Source organism: Heteronotia binoei, chromosome 2 (assembly GCF_032191835.1).
Source record: "Heteronotia binoei isolate CCM8104 ecotype False Entrance Well chromosome 2, APGP_CSIRO_Hbin_v1, whole genome shotgun sequence".
Lineage (NCBI taxonomy): Eukaryota > Metazoa > Chordata > Lepidosauria > Squamata > Gekkonidae > Heteronotia > Heteronotia binoei.
The window spans coordinates 17,862,140-17,888,937 of NC_083224.1; the positions used below are offsets into that span (position 1 = coordinate 17,862,140).

A 26,798-nucleotide genomic window follows, 5' to 3' on the forward strand; every position below is an offset into this window, starting at 1 on the left:
TAAAGCTGCAGTACTGCAGTCCTAAACTCTGCTCACGACCTGAGTCCAATCCCTGGCAGAAACTGGGTTTTCAGGTAGCCGGCTCGAGGTTGACTCAGCCTTCCATCCTTCCGAGGTTGGTCAAAGGAGTACCCAGCTTGCTGGGGGGAAAGTGTAGATGACTGGAGAAGGCAATGGCAAACCACCCCGTAAAAACAAAGCAGGAGTCAAGTTTCACCTTTAAGACCAACGAATTTTTATTTAGAATAAATAAAAAATGGTTGGTCTTAAAGGTGAAACTTGACTCCTGCTTTGTTCAACTGCTTTAGACCAACAAGGCTGCCCGCTTGGATCTATCCACCTTGTAAAAAGTCTGCCGTGAAAACGTTGTGAAATCAACGTCACCCCAGAGTCCGAAACGACTGGTGGTTGCACGGAGGACTACCTTTACCTTTTTTTACTGCAGTCCTAAGCTCTGATCAGGACCTGAGTTCGATCCCCGGCGGAAGCTGGGTTTTCAGGTAGCCGGCTCGAGGTTGACTCAGCCTTCCATCCTTCCAAGGTCGGTCAAATGAGTACCCAGCTTGCTGAGGGGAAAGTGTAAAAGACTGGGGAAGGCAATGGCAAACCACCCCGTAAAAAGCCTGCCGTGAAAACGCTGTGAAAGCATCGTCACCCCAGAGTCGGAAAGGACTGGTGCTTGCACAGGGGACCTTTCCTGTTTTTCGAAATGTCTGTCTATACTGTGCTGCCATTGTGTTTATCTATCCCTTTCCTGACATGGCTGCGCGGAGGGACTCCCGAGCAGCCCCAGGGAGCCGCATTAGAGGCGTCGCTGACCGCAGCCGGGCTGAAGGGAGCCCAGTCCCGCGACGGGGAGGAGGGGTGTCTTTAGCGGGACGGGAGGGCGCTTTTCCCGGGGCTCTGCAGCGTTGAAAGGGTTAAAACAGCCAAGATGTTGGCTAGAGAGGCCGAGCGGAGCAGTTGGGGCGGAGACAGAAAGAGGAACGGGGGGGGGGGGGGTGGGACATTCAGACACGCCAACGAAGCCCGGGAAGGTCCATCCCCAGTAAGTCCTTTCAGTCTCCGAAGAGAGGAATTGGGGTCTGGCCACGTGTTTGGGCGAGTCGGGGGAGGGAGGCATTTAAATCCTTTCCCGACCTGATGCTCTAAGTAGGCGTTTCCCTTTGGGGGCTCCTGGCAGAGCTGGACTGACAATTAGGCCAAGTAGGCGCTGGTCTACTATACACCTTTAGAGTCCCCGGGCCAGCTGCCCCCTCCAAGAGCTGGCCCTTCCACTAGGCAAACTAGGGGATTGCCTAGGGCGCTGGCCTTCTGGGGGTGCCATATTGAGCAGCCCTCATGTGACTCAGTAATGTTATCAGTTGTGGGGGCGGGGGGGCACCAGAAGTTAGCTTGCCTAGGGTGCCAGACAGTCTAGGGCAGGTGTGTCGAACTCATTTGTTATGAGGGCCGGATCTGGCATAAATGAGACCTTGTTGGGCCCGGCCATGTCGGGTTGGGCCGAGCCATGTCAGGTCGGGCCATGTGTGTACCTGTTTTAAGATCAGGTAGCAGGGATATAAACTTTATCAAGAACACAGACAAACACAAATATATATATTTTTAAAAACTTAAAACATGCTTGAAACGTTAGCACTCATTGGTCTTAAAGGCGCTTTCTTTGTATCCCTCCCATGGGATCCAGGAACCTGGGCAAAGGAAGCTCTGGCTCTTCCCTTCCTTCCCCAGGGACTAGGGGGAGAAGGAGCATCAGCCAATAGAAGGAAGAGAGGCTTTGCTCTGTAGCTCCTCTGCAATTAAGCAAGTCTGGCAAAGCAAGCTGTTATGCAGAAGGAAGCAAGAGAGAGGGAGAAGGAAGCAGGAGACAGCCAGTTGCTTGAGGGCCAGATAGGAGCCTGATTCAGCCCCCGAACTGCATGTTTGACACCTCTGGTCTAGGGTTTTCCCTGCCCCCTTTCACCCCCCCCCCCTGCTTGCATCCCTCGCAGCCTGCACGCACAGCCAGCAACTGAGCTGCTCTTTGCCTGACTTACCTGGTGCGGGTGCTGCTGGCATTGTTGTCAAGTTTGCCTCTCTGTGCCTCTCCCCTGCAGCTTAGTAAAAGGGGCTTTTAAAAAGGTGCCTGCAGGCTGCAGTGGGGGCACTGAGATAATTTGTGAGGGGGCCCCCAAGATTTCGATTGCCTAGGGGTTTCCACAGGTTTAATCCGGCACATGCCCCTTGTGGGGGGGTTCTGCAGCGCTTGTGGGGGAGGGCTTGCAAGACGATCTGGTGTGGGGGGGACAAGCTAGGCCAGCCTCATCCCTGCATCCCGTCCTGCTTGAGGGTGGAGAGGTTTTATCTGGGATAGATTGCTCATTGTTGCATATTTTAAAAAGTTTGTTGTGTATTTTGCACTGTTTTATTGGGTAATATTTTATCTGTTCCGAGTCAGCTCCAGTCCCATTCCAGGGAGAGGGCGCAGGAGATCGATTGGATTGAATAAAGAGCCACCGTGGGGCGATCACCGTAGGAAGAATTTATTTTTATTTTATTTTAGTGAATTTCTATTCCGCCCATTCCCCGTAGGGCTCAGGGCGGAGCACAACATATAATAAAACAATAAAAAACATTTTAAAACAGACAACTCAACAGCACTCAGATTACCATGGCATCACATATGGGAGCAGGCCTTCTCAATAATGACCCCCCACTGGTGGAATCAGCTACCGGAGGAAGTGCGAGCCCTGCGGGACTTTAACTTCCGCAGGGCTTGCAAAACCACCCTCTTTCAACAAGCCTATAAGGAACCCTGATAGCGACATCTAGCCATCTGAATATACTTTACTGAATGTAGCACCTTTAATTTATTGTAGTTTTTAAAAATTTTATGTAACTGTTTTTTAAATGTATTTATTAACTGTATTTTATAATTGACTTGTATAATAATCATGGTACATACCATGTCCTGTTAGCCGCCCTGAGCCTGCTTCGGCGGGGAGGGCGGGATATAAATAAAATTTATTATTGTTATTATTATATTGCCCAGCCTAGCCATCTCACATCATGATATCTCATAGGGATGGCAGTTTTCATTCCAATTTCTAGCACAGATGACAGTGCTGGCCGGGGAGGCCAACCAGATCAAGAATAGACGCCCGCAGCCTCAGCTAAAAGCCTGGCGGAACAGCTCCGTTTTACAGGCTAATAAGCCAGGTAGGGCCCGGATCTCAATAGGGAGCTGATTCTACCAGGTTGGGGCCAGGACTGAAAAAGCCCTGGCCCTAGTTGAGGCGAGGCAGGCGTCTCTTGGGCCAGGGATGGCCAACAGGTGTTGGGAGGCCGAACGTAACGACCTCCTGGGCATATATGGAAAGAGACGATCCCGCAGGTATGTTGGTCCCAGGCCACGTAAGGCTTTAAATGTTAGCACTAGAACTTTGAAGCGGATCTGGTACTCGATGGGTAGCCAGTGCAGACTGTGGAGCGCCGGCCGAATGCCCACCCGTAAAGGTGGTGCAGTTAGCAGGCGAGCCGCTGCATTCTGCACCCGCTGCAGTTTCCGGATCAGTCTCAAGGGTAAGCCAGCGTAGAGCGAGTTAAAGTAGTCTAGTCTGGAAGTGACCATTGCATGGATCACTGTAGCCAGGTCCTGGGGAGATAGATATGGTGCTAGCTGCCTGATCTGCCGAAAATAACAAAAGGCAGACCTGGCAACCATCGTGATCTGGGCCTCAATGGAAAGGGAGGCATCCAAGGTCACTCCCAAGCTCCTCACCTTTTGGGCTGGAACCAATGTGGCACCATCCAAAGCTGGGAGCTCGATGCTCATACCCACCCCGACTCAGGTACAGGACCTCCATCTTAGCTGGATTCAGCTCCAGCCGGCTCTGTTGTAACCACCCAGCCACGGCTCCCAATGCCTCAGACAACTGGAAGAATCTTTCGTGCTGACTGCCTGCCCCAAACACCGCACGTTTGGGCCGCTGCTCCCCCCACCTGCAGTTTTGGGGGAGGGGCATATTTTACTTCATTGCATTAATTGTACCACAAAGGCCTTTTTGGTAGAAAAAGCCCTGCAGGAACTCATTTGCACATTAGGCCACACACCCCTGAAGTCACCATTGTTTCACATAGGGTTTTTAATAGAAAAAGCCCAGCAGGAACTCATTTGCATATTAGGCCACACCTCCTGACACCAAGCCAGCAGGAACTGCATTCCTGCTCAAAAAAAGCCCCGCACAAAGGTTAAGTCTAATGGCACTTTTAGGACAAACAAAGTTTTATTCAAGATATTTGAGACCAAAACGGTTTTATTCAAGGTGTAAGCTTTTGTGTGCAAGCATGCTGCTTCAAACTAGTCCAGGTTTTTGCATTTTGTAAGAAAGGAACTATAGGTCTGTAACTGTGCAAGGTTCTTCTTAAGGCTGATGGACTTCCATTCCATGCAGCTTAATGCGGTGCATTTCATGAAGACAGATTCAGGTGAGTAGATTATATTTTGAATAAAACTGCTTTGGTCTGAACGGTGCCACACTTTGTTTTTCCGCTTCAGACCACCACAGCTACCCACCTAAATGCATTCATTATAGTCTGCCATTTAATTGGATGGTACATTCAGTAAACAATGAAATAGAATTTGGGTTCTGGGACCTCCCAGGAATCTGAAAAACAGTATAGAAGGAAAGCATTACTCTTAACTTAACCCAATAAATGATGCAAAATTACCCAGCAGAATACCACTTACAGCAAACTAGACCCCTAATTCATCCAAGTGGCTTTGTGAAGCCTTTTGTACAGTGCTTTCCTATTGTTTGAGTAGAGCAGCCCTCTTGAATAAATTTTACATAGTTTGGGGAAAGCCAGGAGTCTGGGAGCCTTCATAACCTCAGGCACACCAGCTTGGAGTAGTGCTTAAAGAGCGGTGGACTGTAATGGTTAAGCTCTTTCCAGTCATAGAATCATAGAGTCAAAAGAGTTTGAAGGGACCTCTAGGGTCATCTAGTCCAACCCCACTTTGCCCTGAGCTCTAGTTTACCTTCAGATGTACCCAATAGAGTAGCCCCCAATAATTCATCCAGATAGCTTTGTGAAGCCATTTGTACAGTGCTATTCTGTTGCTTTGGTAAAAAAGCCCGCTTGAATGATTAAGTTTTACATACCTCTGACATTTTAAGTCATACACGGCCTGGGACCGACATATCTGCGGGACTGCCTCTCCACATATATGCCCCGAAGATCATTATGATCCAGCTCACAACATCTGCTGACCATCCCTGATCTGAAGGATATCCAACTTCCTCAACCAGGACCTTTTTGGCCCTGGCCCCGGTTTGGTGGAATCAGCTCCCTACAGAGATCTAGGCCCGCACTGAATTACTGCCTTTCTGTAGGGTCTGCAACACGGAGCTATTCCGCCAGGCTTTTGGTTGAGGCAGTGGGTGTCCTATTCCATTTGCTGGCCCTTACTGTGATACCACTTTTGCTGCGATATTACCCTTTATTTTAATTACTGTTTTGAGACCTCCAGTATGTTTAATACGTGCCCAACTGTGCTGCCATCTATAACTTAAAAAGGTAAAGGTAGTCCCCTGTGCCATCTATAACTTTAAAAAGTAAGGGTAGTCGTTTTCGACTCTGGGGTGACGTTGCTTTCACAACGTTTTCACGGCGGACTTTTATGGGGTGGTTTGCCATTGCCTTCTCCAGTCCTCTATGCTTTCCCCCCAGGTACTCATTTTACCGACCTCAGAAGGATGGAAGGCTGAGTCAACCTGGAGCCGGCTATCTGAAAACCCAGCTTCTGCCGGGATTGAACTCAGGTCGTGAGCAGAGCACTCGGACTGCAGTACTGCAGCTTTACCACTCTGCGCCACGGGGCTCTTAAAGGTCCCCTGTGCAAGCACCAGTTGTTTCCGACTCTGGGGTGACGTTGCTTTCACAACTTTTTCACAGCAGACATTTACGGGGTGGATTGCCATTGCCCTCCACAGTCATCTACACTTTCCCCCCAGCAAGCTGGGTACTCATTTTACCAACCTCGGGAGGATGGAAGGCTGAGTCAACCTGGAGCCGGCTACCTGAACCGTCTATAATCTATAATTGTTATAATTCGTTGCATTGTTTTATACTGGTCTGATTTTCAAAGTACGTTTAAATTGTCATTTATTATGTTGTTATCCGCTGTAAGCCCATTCCTGGGAAAGGTGGAATATAAATTGCCTGAATAAACAAATAAATAAAATAGTTTTGGGAAAGCCAGGGGAGTGGGTGCCTTCCTTACTTCAGGCACACCAGCTTGGTCTAGTAGCTAAGGAGTGGTGGACTCTAGTGGTTATCAGTCACTTTGTCCTGGCTTCAGTTTACATAGAGATGTTCCTATTAGACAGACTGAGCCCCAGAAATCGGAAGCCAAGCTCATAACATCTACAACAGATTTTTTTTAAAAAGTAGATACTGGTGGTTTGGTTGCCTGAAGGACCAAACGGATATCTTTAAAAGCTTGGTATGGAATATACCACAGTGACATTAATCCTCATCAACAAACTACAGGGATGCTCCTTCTGGTCCACTAGGGTAATCCTTAGGTGTTTCTTCACCAGGGTCAATGATGTAACTCCGTTTTCTTTCCTTCCTGCCTTTCTGATATCTTTTCCTCACCCTCTTCACAGCCAAGTGAGTAAGAGTGTCTTTCCAGAGTCAGAGGCAACCAAGACAAAGGGAAAGAGATGGAAGAGAAGGACCCCGAAGGGTTTGGAACTGGCAAGATATCAAGGAAAGGTCTCCATCGCCTCCAAGCAGGAAGTGGTGCTGAATTTTGGGAAAGAGCCATGCCAGCGAACTTGGTCCAAGACCCTGTGACCGCAGATGAACGCAGCCGATGCTTCCGGCAGTTCTGTTACAAGGAGGCTGATGGGCCCCGAGAGGTTTGCAGCCGGCTCCACGGACTTTGTAAGGACTGGCTGGAGCCAGAGAGGCGCACCAAGAAGGAGATGGTGGACCTGGTGATCCTGGAGCAGTTCCTGGCCATCCTGCCGCAGGAAGTGCAGGGCTGGGTGAGAGGATGCGGGCCAGAGAGCAGTTCCCAGGCAGTGGCCCTGGCCGAAGGTTTCCTCCTGAGTCAGGCAGAGGAGAAGAGGCAGGCACAGCAGGTGAGGGGCTTTCTGTCACTCTGTTCAAGCAATGAATTTATCCTAAGCTTCCTGCCAGCTATTTCTGTGAGCATGTTAACTGCCATCCAATGGCTTCCAACTTATGGCCATCCTAGGAAGGTTTTTTCGTTAACAGCCTTGCTCAGGTCTTGCAGATTGAGGGGTCTTGTGGCTTCCTTGATTGAGTCAATATGTCATGTGTTTGGTCTTCCTGTTTTCCTGCTGCCTTCCACTTTCCTTAAAATTTTTGCCTTTCCCAGTGATTCCTTTCTTTTCATCATTTTACCAAAATCTGATCACCTCAGTTGAGTCACTTTAGCTTCCAGGGAGAGTTGAGTCTTGGTGGAGAGCCAGTTTGGTGAAAGTGGTTAAGTGTGCGGACTCTTATCTGGAAGAACCGGGTTTGATTCCCCACTCCTCCACTTGCACCTGCTGGCATGGCCTTGGGTCAGCCGTAGTTCTGGCAGAGGTTGTCCTTGAAAGGGCAGCTGCTGTGAGAGCCCTCTCCAGCCCCACCCACCTCACAGGGTGTCTGTTGTGGGGGAGGAAGGGAAAGGAGATTGTAGGCCGCTCTCTGTCCTTGAAAGGGCAGCTGCTGTGAGAGCCCTCTCCAGCCCCACCCACCTCACAGGGTGTCTATTGTGGGGGAAGAAGGGAAAGGAGATTGTAGGCCATTCTGAGACTCTTCGGAGTGGAGGGCGGGATATAAATCCAATATCTTTATCTACCTCACAGGGTGTCTGTTGTGGGGGAGAAAGGTAAAGGAGATTGTGAGCTGCTCTGAGACCCTTTGGAGTGGAGGGCGGGATATAAATCCAATATCTTCTTCTTCTAGACCCACTTATTTGTCCTTTTGGCGGTCCCTGGTATCTGTAGAAACTCTCTCCTCCAACACCACAACAAATCAATGTTCTACCTGTCAGCTTTCACTTTCTGCTTTAGCCTTCATGAGTAATTATTTCAGGTCTCCACTCCTTTCTGCCAATGATGTGGTCTCATGTGCTTATCTCAGACTGTTAATGCTCCTTCCTCCAATTTTCACTCCACCTTCATCTAAATTGAATCCAGCTTTCCTTATGATATGTACTGCATAAAGACTGAAGAGACTGGGAGATGAAATACATCCTAGTCTGGTACCCTTGTAAATTGGGAACCCTTCTTTTTTCCCATATTCTGTCCTACCAGTGGCCTCTTGCCAGAGTTCAAGTTTCTCATCAGAACTATTGGATGTTGTGGCACACCCATTTCTTTTAAAACCCACCATAGCCTTTCTTGACCCCCACAGTCAAAAATGTCGATTTAAGCTATGCATCACAAACTGCTTTTATTCTGAAATTCTCTCCTGTGCTCCATTAATCAACATAAGTTTGCAGTATGATCTCAAGTGCCTCTTCCTTTTGTGAATTTACCAGGAATAGCACATCTGGCATATCTCTTTAAATACATGACCACAGTCCTTGTTGTAAAATGTTGAGCACCAGCTTAGATTTGCATGAGGAATTCATGTAATGGTCCAATAGTTGCTACAGTCTTTGGCGTCTCCATTTCTTGAACTGGAATGTAAAGTGAATGTTTGCAGTCTGTGGGCCGTTATTTTGTTTTCCATCTTTGTTAGCGTATTCTTGCTAAGATTTTGACATACTCCCTTTCTGTGGCTTGATTTGTTTCTCCCAGTTGTTCTCAATGCACCTTTAGCTTCTAAAACCCCGCCCTGGTTCTTGCCCATGTGGTTAAAGCAGCCCTGGTGGTGCAGTCAGGGATGAGGAGTCTGGGAGAGGGTCCAGATCCATCTCTTCAGCCTGTTCCATTCCTTCTCTTACCCCTCTCCCTTGCTGTTTTTTCAGATGTGGGGAGGATTCGTGAAGGTGGAAGCAGAGTTCTCTGAGGCAGAAGGAGCTCCGTCAGAGGAAGGTCAGAGGGCGCAGGCCCAGGAGCGTGCCCAAGATGCCCCGTCAAGTGGTAAGGGGGCCTCCTGCCCAGAGGGGATTGGGGCACTTGGTAGGCCCAAGGTTCAGATCAGGAGAAAGGGGAAATACTTCTGCAGACTACATAGAATGGAGTTCTGGGAAATGGTGCTATAGGATGTCATGATGGCCACTCCACTTTAAGGGGAAACATATCGATTAATGGAGAGCAATTCCATTTGTATTTACGTGAATGGAAATATGCATATCTCACCTTCCTTCCATTAGAAAGGCTCAAGGTGGCTCAAAAAAGAAAAGGAAGACAAATCTGGGTGTAGCTATTAGCCTGACCAGCATGGCCCAGACTCCCCAAGGTTGTCAGATCTCAGAAGCTAAGAATGGTCAGCCCTGGTTAGTGTTAGGATTGGGAGACCACCAAAGAAATTCAGGGTTGCTGTGCAGAGGCAGGCAATGGCACACCGCCTCTGAATGTCTCTTGCCTGGAATAACTGGAGTCACAGCTGTGACTTGACAGCCCTTTATAAGATCACACACACACCCCTACACCCTGTTCTGGGGCAGCAAAGAATACCCATTGCCAGAAGCCAGTAATTTGATCCCTGTGTCCCAGCTTAAAGACCTTTTAGGGGCAACACTCAGAAAGAGGACACTGGGTTAGGGATACCAGGCCATGGCCTGGCCCCAGTGTTAGGTTTGAGAGTGGAGCATGGGCTGGACATGGTGTCATTTTCATGTCTTGCCCAGCCAAATAGCTGGTTGTGAAGTTAGAGCATCAGCAGACGCTCTGGAAACACATTGGCAGCACCCTAGAGTTTTAGCTGATGTGCTAAAATCAGATGGGTTTAGGACTGGATGTGATGGCTTTGTGTCTTGTCACATGGTTTCCAGTCACCTGCTTTTCTCCTGCCAGTCCAGCCTCCAGGATGGGTAAGAAGGCCCAGGAGGCGTGAGAATGTCATGCCTGGGCTTTTGGTCTGATCTAGCAGGGATACTGAAGCCATTGGGACTCCAGGGCTCACAGGGCACATTTCAAGCCTCACAGAAGTCTGAAATCATGTACTGGCAGCGTTCATAACCCCCTAAGGTTTGTGCGTACCTGGCCCTCCTGTTCCATCTCTCCCACAGTTTACTTTATGCTTCTTGAGCACAAAGAAAACAAGGTTTCACAAGTCTGGGAAATGGGATGTGTAAGCAAAGAAAATAGGAATTGGAGGCTAAAATTCTTCCTTCCCCTTTTGTCTCCCTTGCAGGCGGTGAAGAGACTCTGTCAAGCCCTTTTCTTTGCAGAGAAGTGGAAGCGCCTCCTCAGCCTCTGGTCCAGGTAGGGGAGGATGAACGGGGGATATGAACATATGAAGCTGCCTTATACTGAATCAGACCCTCGGTCCAACAAAGTCAGTATTGTCTTCTCAGACTGGCAGCGGCTCTCCAGGGTCTCAGGCTGCGGTTTTTCATGCCTATTTGCCTGGACCCTTTTTACTTGGAGATGCTGGGGATTGAGAACCTGGGACCTTCTGCTTACCAAGCAGATGCTCTACCACTGAGCCACCGACCCTCCCCTTATAGTCAGAGTGCTCCCTCCTAGTCCTTTCTCAGGGAAGCTTTTGCTCCTGCTGTCTGAAGAAGAGAGGCTCTGCACAGCAGTGCCTTTAAACATACTGAGCTCTGCTTCCTACACTGTGACAAAATACCCCCATCAAGAGTGTCAGGTCTCGGTCTGGCATGATCTCTGATGAGGCAATCTGCTTCTTTCAGTCTCCATTTTCCTTTGAGGAGGTGGCCGTGTATTTCACTGTGGCAGAGTGGGGCTTGCTGGATCCGGGCCAGAAAGCGCTCTGCAGGGAAGTCATGCTGGAGAACTATCGGAGTGTGGCTTTTCTGGGTAAGGATCTTTCATGGGAGCTAAAGGTACGAATCGCTGCCATTAGGATGATGCACGAATCAACAGGAATATATGCATGTGAGGCCAGTGCAGTTAATTGGCCACCCCTGGGTGGCTGGAGAAGTTGGGGTGGCCATGAAAGTGATGTTCAGCAGGGCCAGGTAGAGCAATACAAGCCACCCCACTGATCCATGGGGGCGGCAGCAGTGGCGGTACCCTGCTTAGCCTTCCCAGGACCCAAATACACATTTTCTGTGGATCTAATCAGGAAGAAGAAGAAATTATATTCCGCCCTCCATTCAGAGCGGCTCACAATCTCCTTTATCTTCCTCCCCCACAACAGACACCCTGTGAGGTGGGTGGGGCTGAGAGGGCTCTCACAGCAGCTGCCCTTTCAAGGACAGAGAGCGGCCTACAATCTCCTTTCCCTTCCTCCCCCACAACAGACATCCTGTGAGGTAGATGAAGATATTGGATTTATATCCCGCCCTCCACTCCAAAGAGTCTTAGAGTGGCTCACAATCTCCTTTATCTTCCTCCCCCACAACAGACACCCTGTGAGGTGGGTGGGGCTGAGAGGGCTCTCACAGCAGCTGCTTTTTTAAGGACAACTCCTACGAGAGCTATGGCTGACCCCAAGGGCATTCCAGCAGCTGCAAGTGGAGGAGTGGGGAATCAAACCCGGTTCTCCCAGATAAGAGTCCGCACACTTAACCACTACACCAAATTGACTCTCTGACCAAGTGAACGCCTGCTCAGCCTTCTGGGTCTATGTTTCCGGCAGAGGGGGCCGGGGGCTTAGGGCAGCAGAAACCCTGGAGCCGGCCCTGGGTTCACTTGGTGAGATTCTGATTAGATCCACAGAAAATGCATATTTGGGGGAGGCTAGAAACCAGCTCCTCTAGGTTCTCTTCCCAACTGGAAGGAAACTCTCAGTGCAGTTGCAGGACTGGATTTCACGATGACTTCTTGTATTCCATTGTCAAGAGCAGAGAGTCAAAAGAGCTGCACGGCAAGTCAAACGGGAGCAGTGGGGGAATCGTTCTTTGCCACCTTCTCCCTTAAAATACATATGGGGAGAGGAGGGATGGTCAGAATATAAAAACAGTTCTATGGAAGGTCCAGGCAGCGGTAAGATGTGACCAGCAGCTCAGTTTGCTCAGAAAGAAGATCTTGTAAAGGAAATGGTGACCCAAGAGAGAGGAGTGCCTAACTGATGGCTTGGCTTCTTGTTTTCAATATATTTTATTCAGTTTATGATAAAAGGAATAGGGAGTACAGAACAGAAAGCGGGGAGGGAAGGAAGAAAGTTAATCATCTTATCTTCTGCATCATGTCTATATTACTCCATTATTTACAGAATCAAACTTATAAAGTATGAATGTTCTGCTAATTTGCACATAATCTTATAATAATGTGAGAATACAAAGCAGTATGCAACTTTCATAAAACAAAGATGGATACATTAGGGTTTGTAGAATCTTTCGGGATCAAGTGCCGTGTTCTATTGGAGAAAGTTTTCCTTCCAGACGTTTCGTTCTCAGCTGCGGAGAACATCCTCAGTGGCGTTGCAGCCGGAGCAGGCGCTCTGACCTTCTTGGCTGCTGTGCATTGAGTGGGCCAGGGCTGCTGGAGAGCTGCTATTTGTAGGCTGGAGGGGGTGTGATGAAAGGGCAATTGGTTTGTGGATGTGCCCATTGTTTGGTGGAGCTTCCTGGAACTTCTTCACCCAAAGGGTGATTAACATGTGGAATTCACTGCCACAGGAGGTGGTGGCGGCCACAAGTATAGCCACCTTCAAGAAGGGTTTAGATAAAAATATGGAGCACAGGTCCATCAGTGGCTATTAGCCACAGTGTATGTGTGTATATAAAATTTTTTCCACTGTGTGACACAGAGTGTTGGACTTGATGGGCCGTTGGCCTGATCCAACATGGCTTCTCTTATGTTCTTATGGTAGTGATAAGGAAACTGGCTGTTGAATGCGACCATTGTTCTGTGTTAATTGCTGGGAAGGTTGGAAGGGGTTTGGATACATTCAACCAGTCATAAAATGGTTTCTACATATGCTTTACATCTTTCGTAGACTTGCCCTTCAGAAGAGATGAAAGTGTATCCATTTCCACTGCCTCTAGGATCTATCAAGTCTTGCTTCTTCGGTACTTCCTGCTGTTTCCGATGTTGTGCAACCAGAATTCTTGCTGCTTGATGGCTTCACTTCTTGCATGCGTAGTGATTTAAGCTCTTTCCTTATTCCAGCAGCAGATGTAGAGGAGACAGCTGGGGAATCCCATGACTTCTCTTTGGAAGTAATCAAGAATGAAGATGCCAAAGAAAACTTAGGAGATGGACCACAGAAGCAGGAGGAAAGCTACACAGGTAAGAGGAGGGAGAAGCCCACTCCTTGACAAAGAGGGGTCCTCCCTGAAACCCCAATCCATGAAGGAAGATCAGTCAACTAAAGGCACAAAGGCCTCTGTGTGAACCAGAGAATCTACTGTAGGGAAAAGGGAAATGAAAGTGTGGCATTTGCAAAGACCTTCAGTCAGAGAATGAATGTCATTTCGCAGACACTAATTCGCATAAGAGAGCAAGTGTATAATTTGAAATATAGAAATAGCTTTCATTATAAAACAGCCCTTATTTCAAATCAAAGAAGTCACACAGATGGGGGGGCCGTAAAAATGGTAAGCGTCCCAACCAAGCATCTCTGATGCAGGAAGCTTAATGTACTTTCAAAGTGTATACTTCAGTTGTACACTTCACTGTAAAACAGAAGGAAGACACTGCAATATTTGGAGTGTGGATGAAACTTCAGGAGCACATCATACCTTCTTATGGGGATTCTAACAGAAGATTTTTTTTCTTTGTTCCAGCAGGAGATGATCAGAAGAGTGAGGAGGATGAAGAACTGCATCATGTAGCACCAGATGAAGTAAAAAATGAAAATGTGAGAAGAAACATCAGGATTCAAAGCAGGTCTCAGAGGCAGAAAGCCAAGTGCAGGGTGAAGAAGACAAATAAATCTGTTACTTCACAAGGTGAGGATTTCCAAGAAGTAATTCACAGGTTAGAGGAAACTTACAAGTGCTTGGAGTGTGGAATGAACTTCTCAGATCAAACCCAATATAATATACATTTTTCAAAGCACAGTATAATGAAGGCATGTAAATGCTTTCGGTGTGGAAAGAACTTCAGATACAAATCACAACTCCTTGTGCACCAAAGGATCCACAAAGCGGAGAAACATTTTGAACACTCAATGTGTGGGAAGAAATTAAGTCATAATTTGCTTCTTAAACAGCATCAAAGAGCCCACGCAGGAGAGAAGCCTTTTAAATGCTCAGACTGTGGGAAGACATTCAGGAAGAGTGGTGATCTTCGAAAACATCTTAGAACCCACACAGGAGAGAAGCCTTTTGAATGCTCTGAGTGTGGGAGGAGATTCAGTCAGAATGGCAATCTTCAAAATCATCTAAGAACCCACACAGGGGAGAAGCCTTTTGAATGCTCTGAGTGTGGGAAAAGATTCAGTCAGAGTAGCAATCTTCAAAGTCATCAAAGAATCCACACAGGAGAGAAGCCTTTTGAATGCTTCGAGTGTGGGAAGAGATTCAATCACAGTGGCAGTCTTCAACAGCATCAAAGAATTCATATACAAGAGAAACCTTTTGAATGCTCAGAGTGTAGAAAGAGATTCAGTTACAATAGCAGTCTTCAACAGCATCAAAGAACCCACATAGGAGAGAAACCCTTTGAATGCTCAGAGTGTGGGAATAGATTTAGTCATAATAGCAGTCTTCAAAATCATCTAAGAACTCACACAGGAGAGAAACCTTTTGAATGCTCAGAGTGTGGGAAGAGATTCAGGGAGAGTCGGAGACTTCAAAGTCACCTAAGAACCCACAGAGGGGAGAAGCCTTTTGAATGCCCAGAGTGTGGGAAGAGATTCATTCAGAGTAGTGATCTTCAAAGTCATCTACGAACCCACACAGGGGAGAAGCCTTTTGAATGTTCACAGTGTGGGAAGAGATTCAGTCAGAGTAGCACTCTTCAACAGCATCAAACAATGCATACAGGGGAGAAGCCTTTTAAATGTTCAGAGTGTGGGAAGAGTTTCAGCCGCAGTGGCTATCTTCAAAAGCATCAAAGAACCCACACAGGGGAGAAGCCTTTTGAATGCTCAAAGTGTGGGAAGAGATTCAGTCAGAGTGGCAATCTTCAGTGTCATCTACGAACCCACACAGGGGAGAAGCCTTTTGAATGCTCAGAGTGTGGGAAGAAATTCAGCAAGAGTAACAATCTTCAACAGCATCAAAGAACCCACACAGGAGAGAAGCCTTTTGAATGCTCAGAATGTGGGAAGAGATACAGTCACAAGAGTACTCTTCAGAAGCATCAAGGAGTCCACATAGGACAAAAAGTTTCAGAATAGAAAGAGATTCTGTCAGTGTGGTTATCTTCAACAACATTCAAGAACCCACACGAGGAAAACCATGTCACTTTTTATCCTAAGGGTGTTGAACTCATTTTTTTTTACAACGACCTGACAGAAATGTTACTTTGTTGATGTCCCATGTGTGCCCTACAGTGTAATGCCAGGTACCAGAGATATAAACTTTAGAAAGAACATAGGCCAACCCAATATACAATATTATTTTTTACTCAGTATACAAATATACTTAAAGAATGACCAACCTTTCACTATCTCCTTTATTTAGTGGTCTTCAATAACTGACATTTCTTCCTCTGAATTACTGCCTCAAAATCTGGGCCGCGGTCAGATGCACCATCAAATCCTTCAGCAAGGCATTCCTGTTTTGCCGAGTGCCTGTCCCGTCCTCCACCTTGCCGAGTGCCTGTCCCGTCGTTGACTGATCAGATGGCCCGGCCTTTGCGCATGTGCATAAACAATGCCGCTGATTGGCTCAACCTCAGGGACTATTTTCTAGAAATACGGACTAAACAATGATTGTGTCACAAAATTCAACCCCACAAAATTAAAAAGAAACATTTGCAGTTGCTCGGAATTCATCTGTTGTGGTGCTTAAAAGCGCCCAGGAGCCCTTCCACCTTTTGCCGATCCTTTTGCAGTTATGCGTGTATCGCTAAGATTTTTAAAAAATGGCGCTGATCTGGGATGCAAGTTGAGACGACTCGCTAACGCTGGCGTGATCAGACAGGGGAAATCCGGTTTTGGCCCGTCGTCAAGCATTTAGAACCGGATTTTATCCGCTATCAAAAAAGTCCGACAGTAAGTCGCAGCATGACGGGATACCCACAACTCACCGACTACTCCCAGATGTTGTCGTATGGACGTGCACTTTCAATCCGATGAGCATCCGCTGCTGTGTCGGATAAAAATGTACGTCTGACCGCAGCCCTGGAGTCAATGTCTATGCTGTAGCAATCTTGAGTGTGCTAATTAAGTGTGCATCTGTGAGCTGAGAATGTGCTTTTGAATTATGGACATTTATTCTGGAATGGAGTTTTTCATAGGCATACATTGTTCCAAACATATACAGAATTTTAGAAGCAAAGTCTTAAAGGTGGGGGTAATTTGAACACAAAAACTGATAACAGTTACTAATACCAACTTCCCAAAGTTTATCCTTCTCCATACAGCATCACACTCCTCTCCCACCAACCTGCGATTCATAGCATCTTTTGATTGGTAGGCAAGGAGCAGTATGAATGTCCCATTTTCTTAGATGTACTGAATGATAATATAGACTCCACCTCCAGAACGCCTCCCACCTTAGAGAAACTTCTCCTGTCCATCTCCCTTTCCCCACTTCTCTACATAAGTAGTCCTCTTCCCTCTCCGAAAATACTCAATCAGCAACTTTTCTTCTCCTACACCCTGGAAGCATTTTTGTTTGTGAGGTTTCTTCCCCATTTGAAGAGGTTCACCCAAAATCCTACACATGGAATACAGACACTCAACAGTAGCTCAATTGACCACAAAAACCATGAACCCTCCACAGATTCATCAGATAGCTGTCGATGACCAGACCTCCTAAATCTGCCCTTTTCTTCCACCACCTCAGTGTGATGCATCCACACTAATCCATTCTCCTCCAAATTCCAGACTGCTCCCACTCCTTTCCTTGCAATTCATTCCTGCTTAGAGACCTGATCTGTCATGATCTGAGGCCTAGTGTGGCCTAGAGGGCAGGGTGAAGCCTGTGTGGGAGTAGATATGGGAGGCCTACTTTTCCCAGAATTCCTGATGTCTCTCTGATTGCATGGCAGGGTTTTTGAGGGAATGGGAGCCAAAGTAGTGGTGAGACCTGAGAGAAAAGCATGAATATGTTTGGCTGGAAAGGGAAGTTGTTCTCTCCGCTTGTCTGGAGTGGAGTGCAGCTGTAGAGAAATCCCTCACCCTAAGGAGCTGGTGAGTTTTGGTATTACAGGAAGGGGATGTATAGATAGGTTGGGGCTGTTTATTTCTTTGCACCATCCTTTACTGTTTCTTTATTCACTGTTGCACTCAAAAGTCTTTACTACTCACTTATTGTTTGAGCACTTATAATAAATCTGTTGTTAAGCTTCCTGTGTCCTCGCATCTCCTTGGTCACGGTTAAAAGGTATTTGTTAATAAGGAGCAGACATGGGTTGGGTGGGTGCTCTGGACCCTCCCAGACAGGCCCTTGCCAGAGTGGTGGCAGCCCCTGCTGTTAAGACTGCCAGTCCTCAGGTGGGGGCAGGGGATCTCCTGGCCTGGAGGACCTCCCCCTGTTTCAGGGTCATCAGAAAGGGATGGGGGTATGTCTGCTGGGAACCTGTGGTTCTGCTACAATCTTAGGGAAGGGAAAAGCTATAAGTAGTCAGACTTATAGGTTGGACTTCAGAAAGGCAAACTTCAACAGATTTAGAACTATGCTTGGTAAAATCCCATAGTCAGAAATCCTTAGGAGGAAGGGGGTTCAAGAGGGGAGTTTCTTAAAAGCGAAATACTGAAAGCCCAATCACAGACGATTCTTATGAGAAAAAAAAATGGAAAAAGACTAAAGAAGCCGAGTTGGCTCCATAAACAGCTCTCTGAAGACCTGAGAAATAAAAAAGATTCCTTTAGGAATTGGAAGTTGGGCCTCAAGGATGAATGTAAACAAATCACCAGTGCTTGTAGAGAAAAAGTTAGGAAAGCTAAAGCTCAGTATGAGCTTAGGCTGGCCAAAGATGCTAAAAACGACAAAAAAAGGGTTCTGTTCTTATGTTCAGAGTAAGAAAAAGAGCGAGGGCATGGTAGGCCCATTGTGAGGGCAGGAAAGTGAAATTGTCAACAGGTAATGAAAAGAACGTGCAACTGCTCAATTCCTACTTTTTCTCAGTCTTCTCTTCTGAGGGAAACGGTGCTCAACATGGCAAAAACAGAACATATAAGGAGGGTATGACGTTCCAACCTAGGATCAGCATAGGGGTAGTACATAAACACCTAGTTTCTTTAAATGAAACTAAGTCCTCAGGGCCAGATGAATTGCATCCAAGGGTTCTAAAAAGAGCTTGCGGATGTAATTTCTGAGCCTCTGGCTATTATTTTTGAGAATTCTTGGAGAACAGGAGAAATACCGGAAGATCGGAGGCGGGCGAATGTTGTCCCCATCTTCAAGAAGGGAAAAAAGAGGATCCGGGTAACTACCGACCCATCAGCTCGACGTCTATATACCTGGAAAAGTTTTAGAACAAATCACCAGTCGGTCCTGGAACATTTAGAAAAGATGGCTGATTACTAAGAGCCAGCATGGGCTTCTCACGAATAAGTCATGTCAGAATAACCTGATCTCTTTTTTTTAAGAAAGAGACTACCTTGCTGGATCAGGGGAATGCTGTAAACATTGTTTATCTTGATTTCAGTAAGGCTTTTGATAAGGTTTCACATACTATCCTTGTTGACAAGTTGGCAAAATGTGGTTCGGATCCTGTTACCATTAGGTGGATCTGTTTGACAGATCACACCCAAAGAGTGCTTGTGAATGGTTCCTCATCCTCTTGGAGAGGAGTGACAAGTGGAGTGCCTCAAGGATCTGTCCTGGGACCTGTTTTGTTCAACATCTTTATAAATGATCTGGATGAAGGAATAGAGGGAATGCTTATTAAATTTGCAGATGATACTAAATTGGGAGGGGTTGCAAACACAGTAGAAGACAGAAACAGGATACAGGATGACCTTGACAGGCTGGAAGACTGGGCTAAAGCCAATAAAATAAATTTTAACAGGGATAAATATAAAGTTCTGCATTTAGGTGGGAAAAATCCAATGCATGGTTATCAGATGGGGGAGACTTGTCTTAGCAGTAGTATGTGCGAAAAGGAGGTGTCTTAGTGGACCATATGCTGAACATTGATGTAGTGGCTAAACAGTGTGCTGCGGTGGCTAAAAAGGGAAATGCAATTTTGGGCTGTATCAACAGAAGTAGAGTGTCCAGATCATGTGAAGTGATGGTATCGCTTTGCTCTGCTCTGGTAAGACCTCACCTGGAGTACTGTGTTCAATTTTGAGCACCACATTTTAAAAAGGATATAGACAAGCTGGAACAGGTCCAGAGAAGGGTGATGAAGAAGGTGAGGGGTCTGGAGACCAAGTCCTATGAAGAAAGGTTGAAGGAACTGGGCATGTTTAGCCTGGAGAGGAGTGATATAATCACCATCTTCAAGTACTTGAAGGGCTGTCATACAGAGGATGGTGTGGAATTGTTTTCTGTGGCCTCAGAAGGTCGGACCAGAACCAATGGGTTGAAATAAAATCAGAAGAGTTTCCGGCTCAACATTAGGAAGAACTTCCTGACAGAGCGATTCCTTAGTGGAACAGGCTTCCTCAGGAGATGGTGGGCTCTCCTTCCTTGGAGGTTTTTAAACAGGCTAGATGGCCATCTGACAGTAATGAAGATCCTGTGAAGTTAGTGGGAGGTATTTGTGAGTTTCCTGCATTTTGCAGGGGGTTGGACTAGATGACCCTGGAAGTCCCAGCTCTATGATTCTATGATACTAGATGGGAAGGGAAGCAAGAATGGTCATTATTTCTATAGGGTTTCAGCAAGTGTGTGCTCCATCATGGGATATGGACTATCACCTGACACCAGATGGCAAGAGGCTATTATGAAGCCACAGACGACAGGGAAGCCATGCTGATTCTGAGATTTCACAGGACAGATGCCCTGATTACGCCAAGCCTCACTATAATGAACAGCTGTGTAGAAAATGCTCAAGTCTCTACCTCAAAAACAGGGCCCCCAGAAACCCGCAGATCAATTCCCCATTATACCCTATGGGAATCTGTCTCCATAGGGAATAATAGAGTGTCCAGCAGACATTTGCCTCCCCTCCCCCCCGCTTTCTGATGCCCCCAAACCGGGGGGGGGCCTCCCCTGCCCCCACCTGGGGATTGGCAACCCTTGCGCAGAGTGACTCCCGAGGTGTCCCACTGAGCCGCATTAGAGGCGCCGCTGACCGCACCCGGGTTGAAGGAAGCCCAGTCCCGCGGGGGTGGGGTGGTGGAGGTCTTTTGAGGGAGGGCAGGGAGCTTTTTGGAGGGGCCCTGTGGCGCAGAGTATTAAAGCTGCAGTACTGCAGTCCTAAGCTCTGCTCACTACCTGAATTCGATCCCCGGCAGAAGCTGGGTTTTCAAGTAGCCGGCTTGAGGCTGACTCAGCCTTCCATCCTTCGGAGGTCGGTCAAATGAGTTTGCTGGAGGGAAAGCGTAGAGGACTGGGGGAAGGCCATGGCAAACCACCCGGTAAAAAGGTCTGCCGTGAAAACGTTGTGAAAGCAACGTCACCCCAGAGTCGGAAACGACTGGTGCTCGCACAGGGGACCTTTCCTTTCCTGCAGCCGCGAAAGGGTTAAAAGAGCTGAGCAGTTGGTCAGAGGCCGAGCCGGGGGGGGGGGCGAGGGGAGGGGGTATTGAGACAGGCCAAGGCAGGAAGAGCCCGGCAGCCCCCTCCCCAGGAAGTCCTCGCAGCCTCCCAAGAGAGGAATTTCTGCTCTGGCCCCGTGTCTGGAGGAGGGGGGAGTTGGAATCCTTTGCAGACGGGATGTTCTTCTATGGAGGTTTTTCTCTTTGTCTTGCCGGGGGGGGGGCACGCAGGGCTTGCTTGCAAGGCGATCCGCCAGGCAGCTTGTAAATAAGGGGAGGTGTGGGGGGGTCATCCCTGCATCCTGACCTGCCGGAGGGTGGAAAGAGATGATCTGGGATAGAAGATGGCTCATAGTTAAACTTTACTGTATCGCGTGCACGGTTTTATGGGGTGCATTTTAAACGTTGTCAGTCCCATTCCCCGGAGAGGGAGCGTGTGATTCCCAGGGAGGAATCAGTCGTGCTGATTGGATGCCTCAAACACCACGCGGTTGAGCCGGTGCTCCCCCCTCCTGCAGTTGGGGGAGGAGGTGTTTTTATTTATTTTTTTGCATGAACTATAGAAACACAGTTTAAGTCCAGTGGTACCTTTAAGAGAAAAGTTTTATTCAAGGTATAAGCTTTTTGTGTTCAAGCACGCTTCTCAGAATAGTCCGGGGTTTTGCATTTTGCAAGAAAGGGAAAATCGGTCTGTAACTAGATCCAAGCGGGCAGCCGCGTTGGTCTGAAGCAGTTGAACGAAGCAGGAGTCAAGTTGTACCTTTAAGACAAACCAATTTTTATTTAGAACGTAAGCTTTCGTGTGCTCTTAAGCACACTTCATCAGACGAGGGATCCAGCACAGTGAGCAAACCCATACATATGAAGCTGCCTTATACTGAATCAGACCTTTGGTCCATCAAAGTCAGTATTGTCTTCTCAGACTGGCAGCAGCTCTCCAGGGTCTCAAGCTTAGGTTTTTCACACCTATTTGCCTGGACCCTTTTTTGGAGATGCCAGGGATACATAGCTGAGCTGAGCAGAGCCTATGTTCTAAATAAAAATTGGTTGGTCTTAAAGGTTCCACTTAACTCAGGTCTGTAACTGTGCGAGTTTCTTCTTAAGGCGTTGTTGGACTTCCATTCCACAGGGCGTACGATGGGGCCTTTCATAAAGATAGATTCAGGTGGGTATCTTATACCTTGGATAAAAATTTTTTGGATCTTAAAGGTACCACTGGGCTCAGTTCTTCTGCTCCAGACCAACACAACTACCCACTTGAATCTACATTAATTACAGACTGCCATTTACTGGGACTCAATGCAGTCAGTAGGATGGTACTTCCAAGAAACTATGAAATGGAATTTGGGTTGTAGAACCAACCAGGAATCTACAAAACAGTATTGAAGGAAAGCGTAACTATTAACGTGACCCAATAAATGATGCAGAATTACATAGCCGGATAAAACATACAGCATACTCTACATAAAAATATAGACTCTAGTCCCCAAGAATTCATTCAACTAACTTTGTGAAGCCCAGAGCTTTTTTTGTAGAAAAAGCCTAGCAAGAACTCATTTGCATATTAGGCCACACCCCATGATGGCACCATTGTTTCACACTAGGCTTTTGTGCAGGAAAAGCCTAGCAGGATATTATTTGCATATTAGGCCACATCCCCTGGCAACAAGCCAGCCAGAACTGCGTTCCTGTGCGTTCCTGCTCAAAAAAAAAAAAACAAACCCTGGTGAAGCCTTTTGTACAGTGCTACCCTATTCCTGTAGAAAAGCCGTCGTGCATAATTAACGCTTGCTTAGTTTGGGGAAAGCCAGGGGAGTGGGAGCCTTCCTGACCTCAGGCACACCAGCTTGGGGTAGTAGTTAAGGAAGGGGGGAACTCTAATAGTTAAGCCTTTAACAGTCCCTTTGTCCTGTCTCCAATTTACCTTGAGATGTACCCACTAGACCAGGGGTGGGGAACAGTGGCTCTCCAGATGTTTTTTGCCTATAACTCCCATCGGCCCCAGCCATTTGCCATACTGGTTGGGGCTGATGGGAGTTGTAGGCAAAAAACATCTGGAGAGCCACTGTTCCCCACCCCTGCACTCGACAGACTGAGCCCCAGAAATAGGAAGCCAAGCTCATGACATCCACAACAGATATTTTAAAAAGTAAATACTGCTGTTTTTGTTGTCTGGAGGACCAAACAGGCATATCTTTAAAAGCTTGGTATGGAATATAGCGCAGTGACATTAATCTTCATCAGCAGGTGTCTCTCCACAGGGTCAGTGATGTAGCTCCGTTCTCGTTTGTTTTCTTCCTGCCTTTCTGATATCTTTCCCTCACGCTTTTCGCAGCCAAGTGAATGAGAGGCTTTCCAGTGTCAGAGGCAGCAACCCAAGAGAAAGGGGAAGGAGATGGAAGAGAAGGACCCCGAAGGGCTTGGAACTGGGAAGATATCGAAGAAAGGTCCCCATCCCCTCCAAGCAGGGAGTGGTGCTGAATTTTGGGAAAGAACCATGCCAGAGAAGTTGGTTCAGGACCCTGTGACTGCAGATGAACGCAGCCGATGCTTCCGGCAATTCTGTTACCAGGAGACTGATGGGCCCCGAGAGGTTTGCAGCCGGCTCCACGGACTTTGTAAGGACTGGCTGGAGCCAGAGAGGCGCACCAAGAAGGAGATGGTGGACCTGGTGATCCTGGAGCAGTTCCTGGCCATCCTGCCGCAGGAAGTGCAGGGCTGGGTGAGAGGATGCGGGCCAGAGAGCAGTTCCCAGGCAGTGGCCCTCGCTGAAGGTTTCCTCCTGAGTCAGGCAGAGGAGAAGAGGCAGGCACAGCAGGTGAGGGGCTTTCAGTCACTCCACTCAAGCAATGAATTTATCCTAAGGCTTCCTGCCAGCTATTTCTCTCTGTGTGTGTTAACTGCCATCCAGTTGCTTCCATTTTATAGCAATCCTAGGAATATCCTCTCATTAACAGCCTTGCTCAGGTCTTGTAGACTGAGGGCCATGGCTTCCTTGATTGAGTCAATCCATCATGTTTGGTCTTCCTTGTCTCTTGCTGCCTTCCACTTTCTTTAGAATTTTTGTTTTTCCCAGTAACTCCTGTCTTTTCGTAATGTCACCAAAATACGATAGTCTCATTTGAATAATTTTAGCTTCCTGGGAGAGTAGAATCTTGATTTGATCTAGAACTCACTTCTTTGTTTTTTTGGTGGTCCATGGTAGCTGTAGAAACTCTGTCCTCCAATACCACAAAGAATCAATGTTCTTTAATTGTTGTAGATTTTTTGGACTGTACGGTTGCGGTCTTGGCATCGTAGACCCTGACATTTCTCCAGCAGCTGTGACTGGCATCCTCAGGTATAACACAGAAGGCTAGAGTTTTCTGTGTGTCAAAGACAGAACTCTAGCCTTCTGTGTTATACCTCTGAGGATGCCAGTCACAGCTGCTGGCGTAACGTCAGGGTCTACAATGCCAAGACCACCATGGCACACCCCGAAAAATCTACAACAACTTATGTGCTCCAGCCGTGAAAGCCTTCAACATAATCAACGTTCTCCCTGTCAGCGTTCTTCCTTGTCCAACTTTCACACCCACACATATGAGGAGCAATACTCTGGCACAAATTAACTTGCTCCTGGTCACCAGTGACACATCCCTACATCTTAAGAATCTTTTCTAGCTCCTTCATGGCTGCCTTTCCCAGTCTCAGTCTCCTGGTTTCTTGTTTACAATTTCCCTTTTGTTTGATGGAACCTAGGAACAAAAAATCTTGAACAATTTCAGTTTCTTCAACCTTAAATTTCTGTAATTCTGCACAGGCAGACCAATCCTGAATTCCGTTGAGGAGTCCCACCGTGGAGTCCCGCCGAGCGTAGAACTAATGTAGGCAGTGTTAGTTGGCTTCCAAAGGGGAGAAGTTACGCAAAGCGGGTAGGGGAAGGGAGCGTAGGCGGATGAATGGGCACGACAGAGAAGCTGTCGCCATGGTGATCCTGTGCGTGCACTATTGGCTCGCTGCCGAGGCGAGGATGGGGGGAGGGACGTGGCAGCGCAGGACCACTGGATTGGCCAGTCCATTGCACATGACCAGGAGGGGAGGTGGGCAGTCAACCCCCTTGCGTCCACCCACTGTCAGAGACTCATGGCAATGGCAGGCAGACAGGCAGAGTCATGCGCCCCCTAGCTAGCCACAGATAAACAGGAAGCACAACATGCAGGAGTCCGCTTCCAAGGACACCAGTCAGAATGTATGTATCGGAATGAGCAGACAGAGTCCCAGCATGCCTCACAGGCAACGTCCCCCTAACACAGACTCAAGATACCCTCCGTGTTGCCCTGACGCCTCCTGCTGTGTGCATGGAATTCCTCCCCCTGGGCCACAGAACTCAGAGTGATACATCAGCCATGCATCCACTCCATTAGCCCCATGGGGATCGACAAGCTATCGGACCAGCCAGGCTGCAATGTGGCACCTGGCTCAAGGCCACCCCCCCATGGGATGCGTGGGGCAAAGACCCCCCCCTCCCTATCCAGTCTCATGGCGGCTCATAGTTCCCTGCCCCCTCCCCAAGAAACAGCGAGGCCACCTGCCGAGACATTCCCTCGGGGAGCCCACTGACAGAGTGGAGGGGTGGGTGGGGGGATGGAAAGGAAAGGGGCAGAGAGGAGCGAAGCAGAAGCCAAGCAGGAGAGACAACCCAGTTGCACATCTAAGGTTTTATTGAGCTGCAAACAAGTAGAACAGCATCCCCGGTGGAAGTTGGAAAGTCTTGCAGGGCAGGCTGCACTCGGAGGGGAGGGCAGGAACAAGCTGGCTGCATAGAGGCGGAGAGCGTGGTTCGAATTGCCACACACGGGAAGCCTCTCTGTTGAATTCGCACCTGCAAAACAGAAAAAGACCCATTGCAGTCAGGGAGGAGTGCCATGCCACTTGCAGCCAGGGAGGTCCCATGGGTGGCTGGGGGGGGGGATTAAAAAAACAACCCCGCAGCACAAGCTGCTTTTAGTCTGAAATTCTCTCCTGTGCTCCATTAACCCATATAAATTTGCAGTATGATCTCAAGTGGCTCTTCCTTTTGTAATTTACCAGGAATAGAACATCTGGCATTTCTCTTTCAATATATGACGACAGTCCTTGTTGTAAAATGTTGAACACCAGCTTAGATAAGAACATAAGAGAAGCCATGTTGGATCAGGCCAATGGCCCATCCAGTCCAACACTCTGTGTCACACAGTGGCCAATATATGTGTGTGTGTGTGTAACACACACATATATATACACACACTGTGGCTAATAGCCACTGATGGACCTCTGCTCCATATTTTTATCCAATCCCCTCTTAGATTTGTATAAGGAATTCGTGTAATGGTCCAATAGTTGCTATAGTCTTTGGCATCTCCATTTTTTGATCTGGAATGTAAAGTGAACGTTTCTAGTCTCTGGGCCAGTAAACTGGCCATCATATTTGCCGATAGAGTAGCACCAGAAATGTTGATTTTAACTTATAATTAGAATGTTTTTAAGATTAATGTTGTTTTAATATCTACTGTATAATTTATTGTATGAAATGTTGTTAGCCGCCCTGAGCCTGCTTCGGCGGGGAGGGCGGGATAGAAATAAAATTTATTATTATTATTTTGTTTTTCCATCTTTGTTAGTATAATCTTGCTAAGATTTTGACAGACTCCCTTTCTGTGGCTTGAAATAGCTCGAGATATTCCATCTCCTGAGAGAGATTTGTTTCTCCCAAATGTTCTCAGTGCAGCTTTACTTACTAAAACCCAATTCTAGTTCTTACCCTTGTGGTTAAAGCAGCTCTGGTGGTGGAGTCAGGATGAGGAGCCTGGGAGTGGGTCTGGATCCATTTCTTCAGCCTGTTCCGTTCCTTCTCTTGCCCCTCTCCCTTGTTTTGTTCCAGATGTGGGGAGGATCTGTGAAGGTGGGAGGAAACTTCTCTGAGGCAGAAGGAGCTCCTTCAGAGGAAGGTCAGAGGGTGCAGGCCCAGGAGCGTGCCCAAG

The 26,798-nt window shown here is 47.6% G+C and overlaps 1 protein-coding gene across 1 annotated transcript in view; it reads left to right on the forward strand.

The window, feature by feature from the left end:
* LOC132567242 (zinc finger protein 91-like) overlaps positions 1-26,798 on the forward strand; it is a 257,261-nt gene that overhangs the window by 219,299 nt on the left and 11,164 nt on the right. Inside the window, 4 exon segments of the mRNA XM_060232930.1 lie at positions 10,309-10,379; positions 11,725-11,780; positions 13,200-13,319; positions 13,820-15,322. Of these exon segments, the coding sequence (XP_060088913.1) occupies positions 10,309-10,379; positions 11,725-11,780; positions 13,200-13,319; positions 13,820-15,322 (1,750 nt within the window).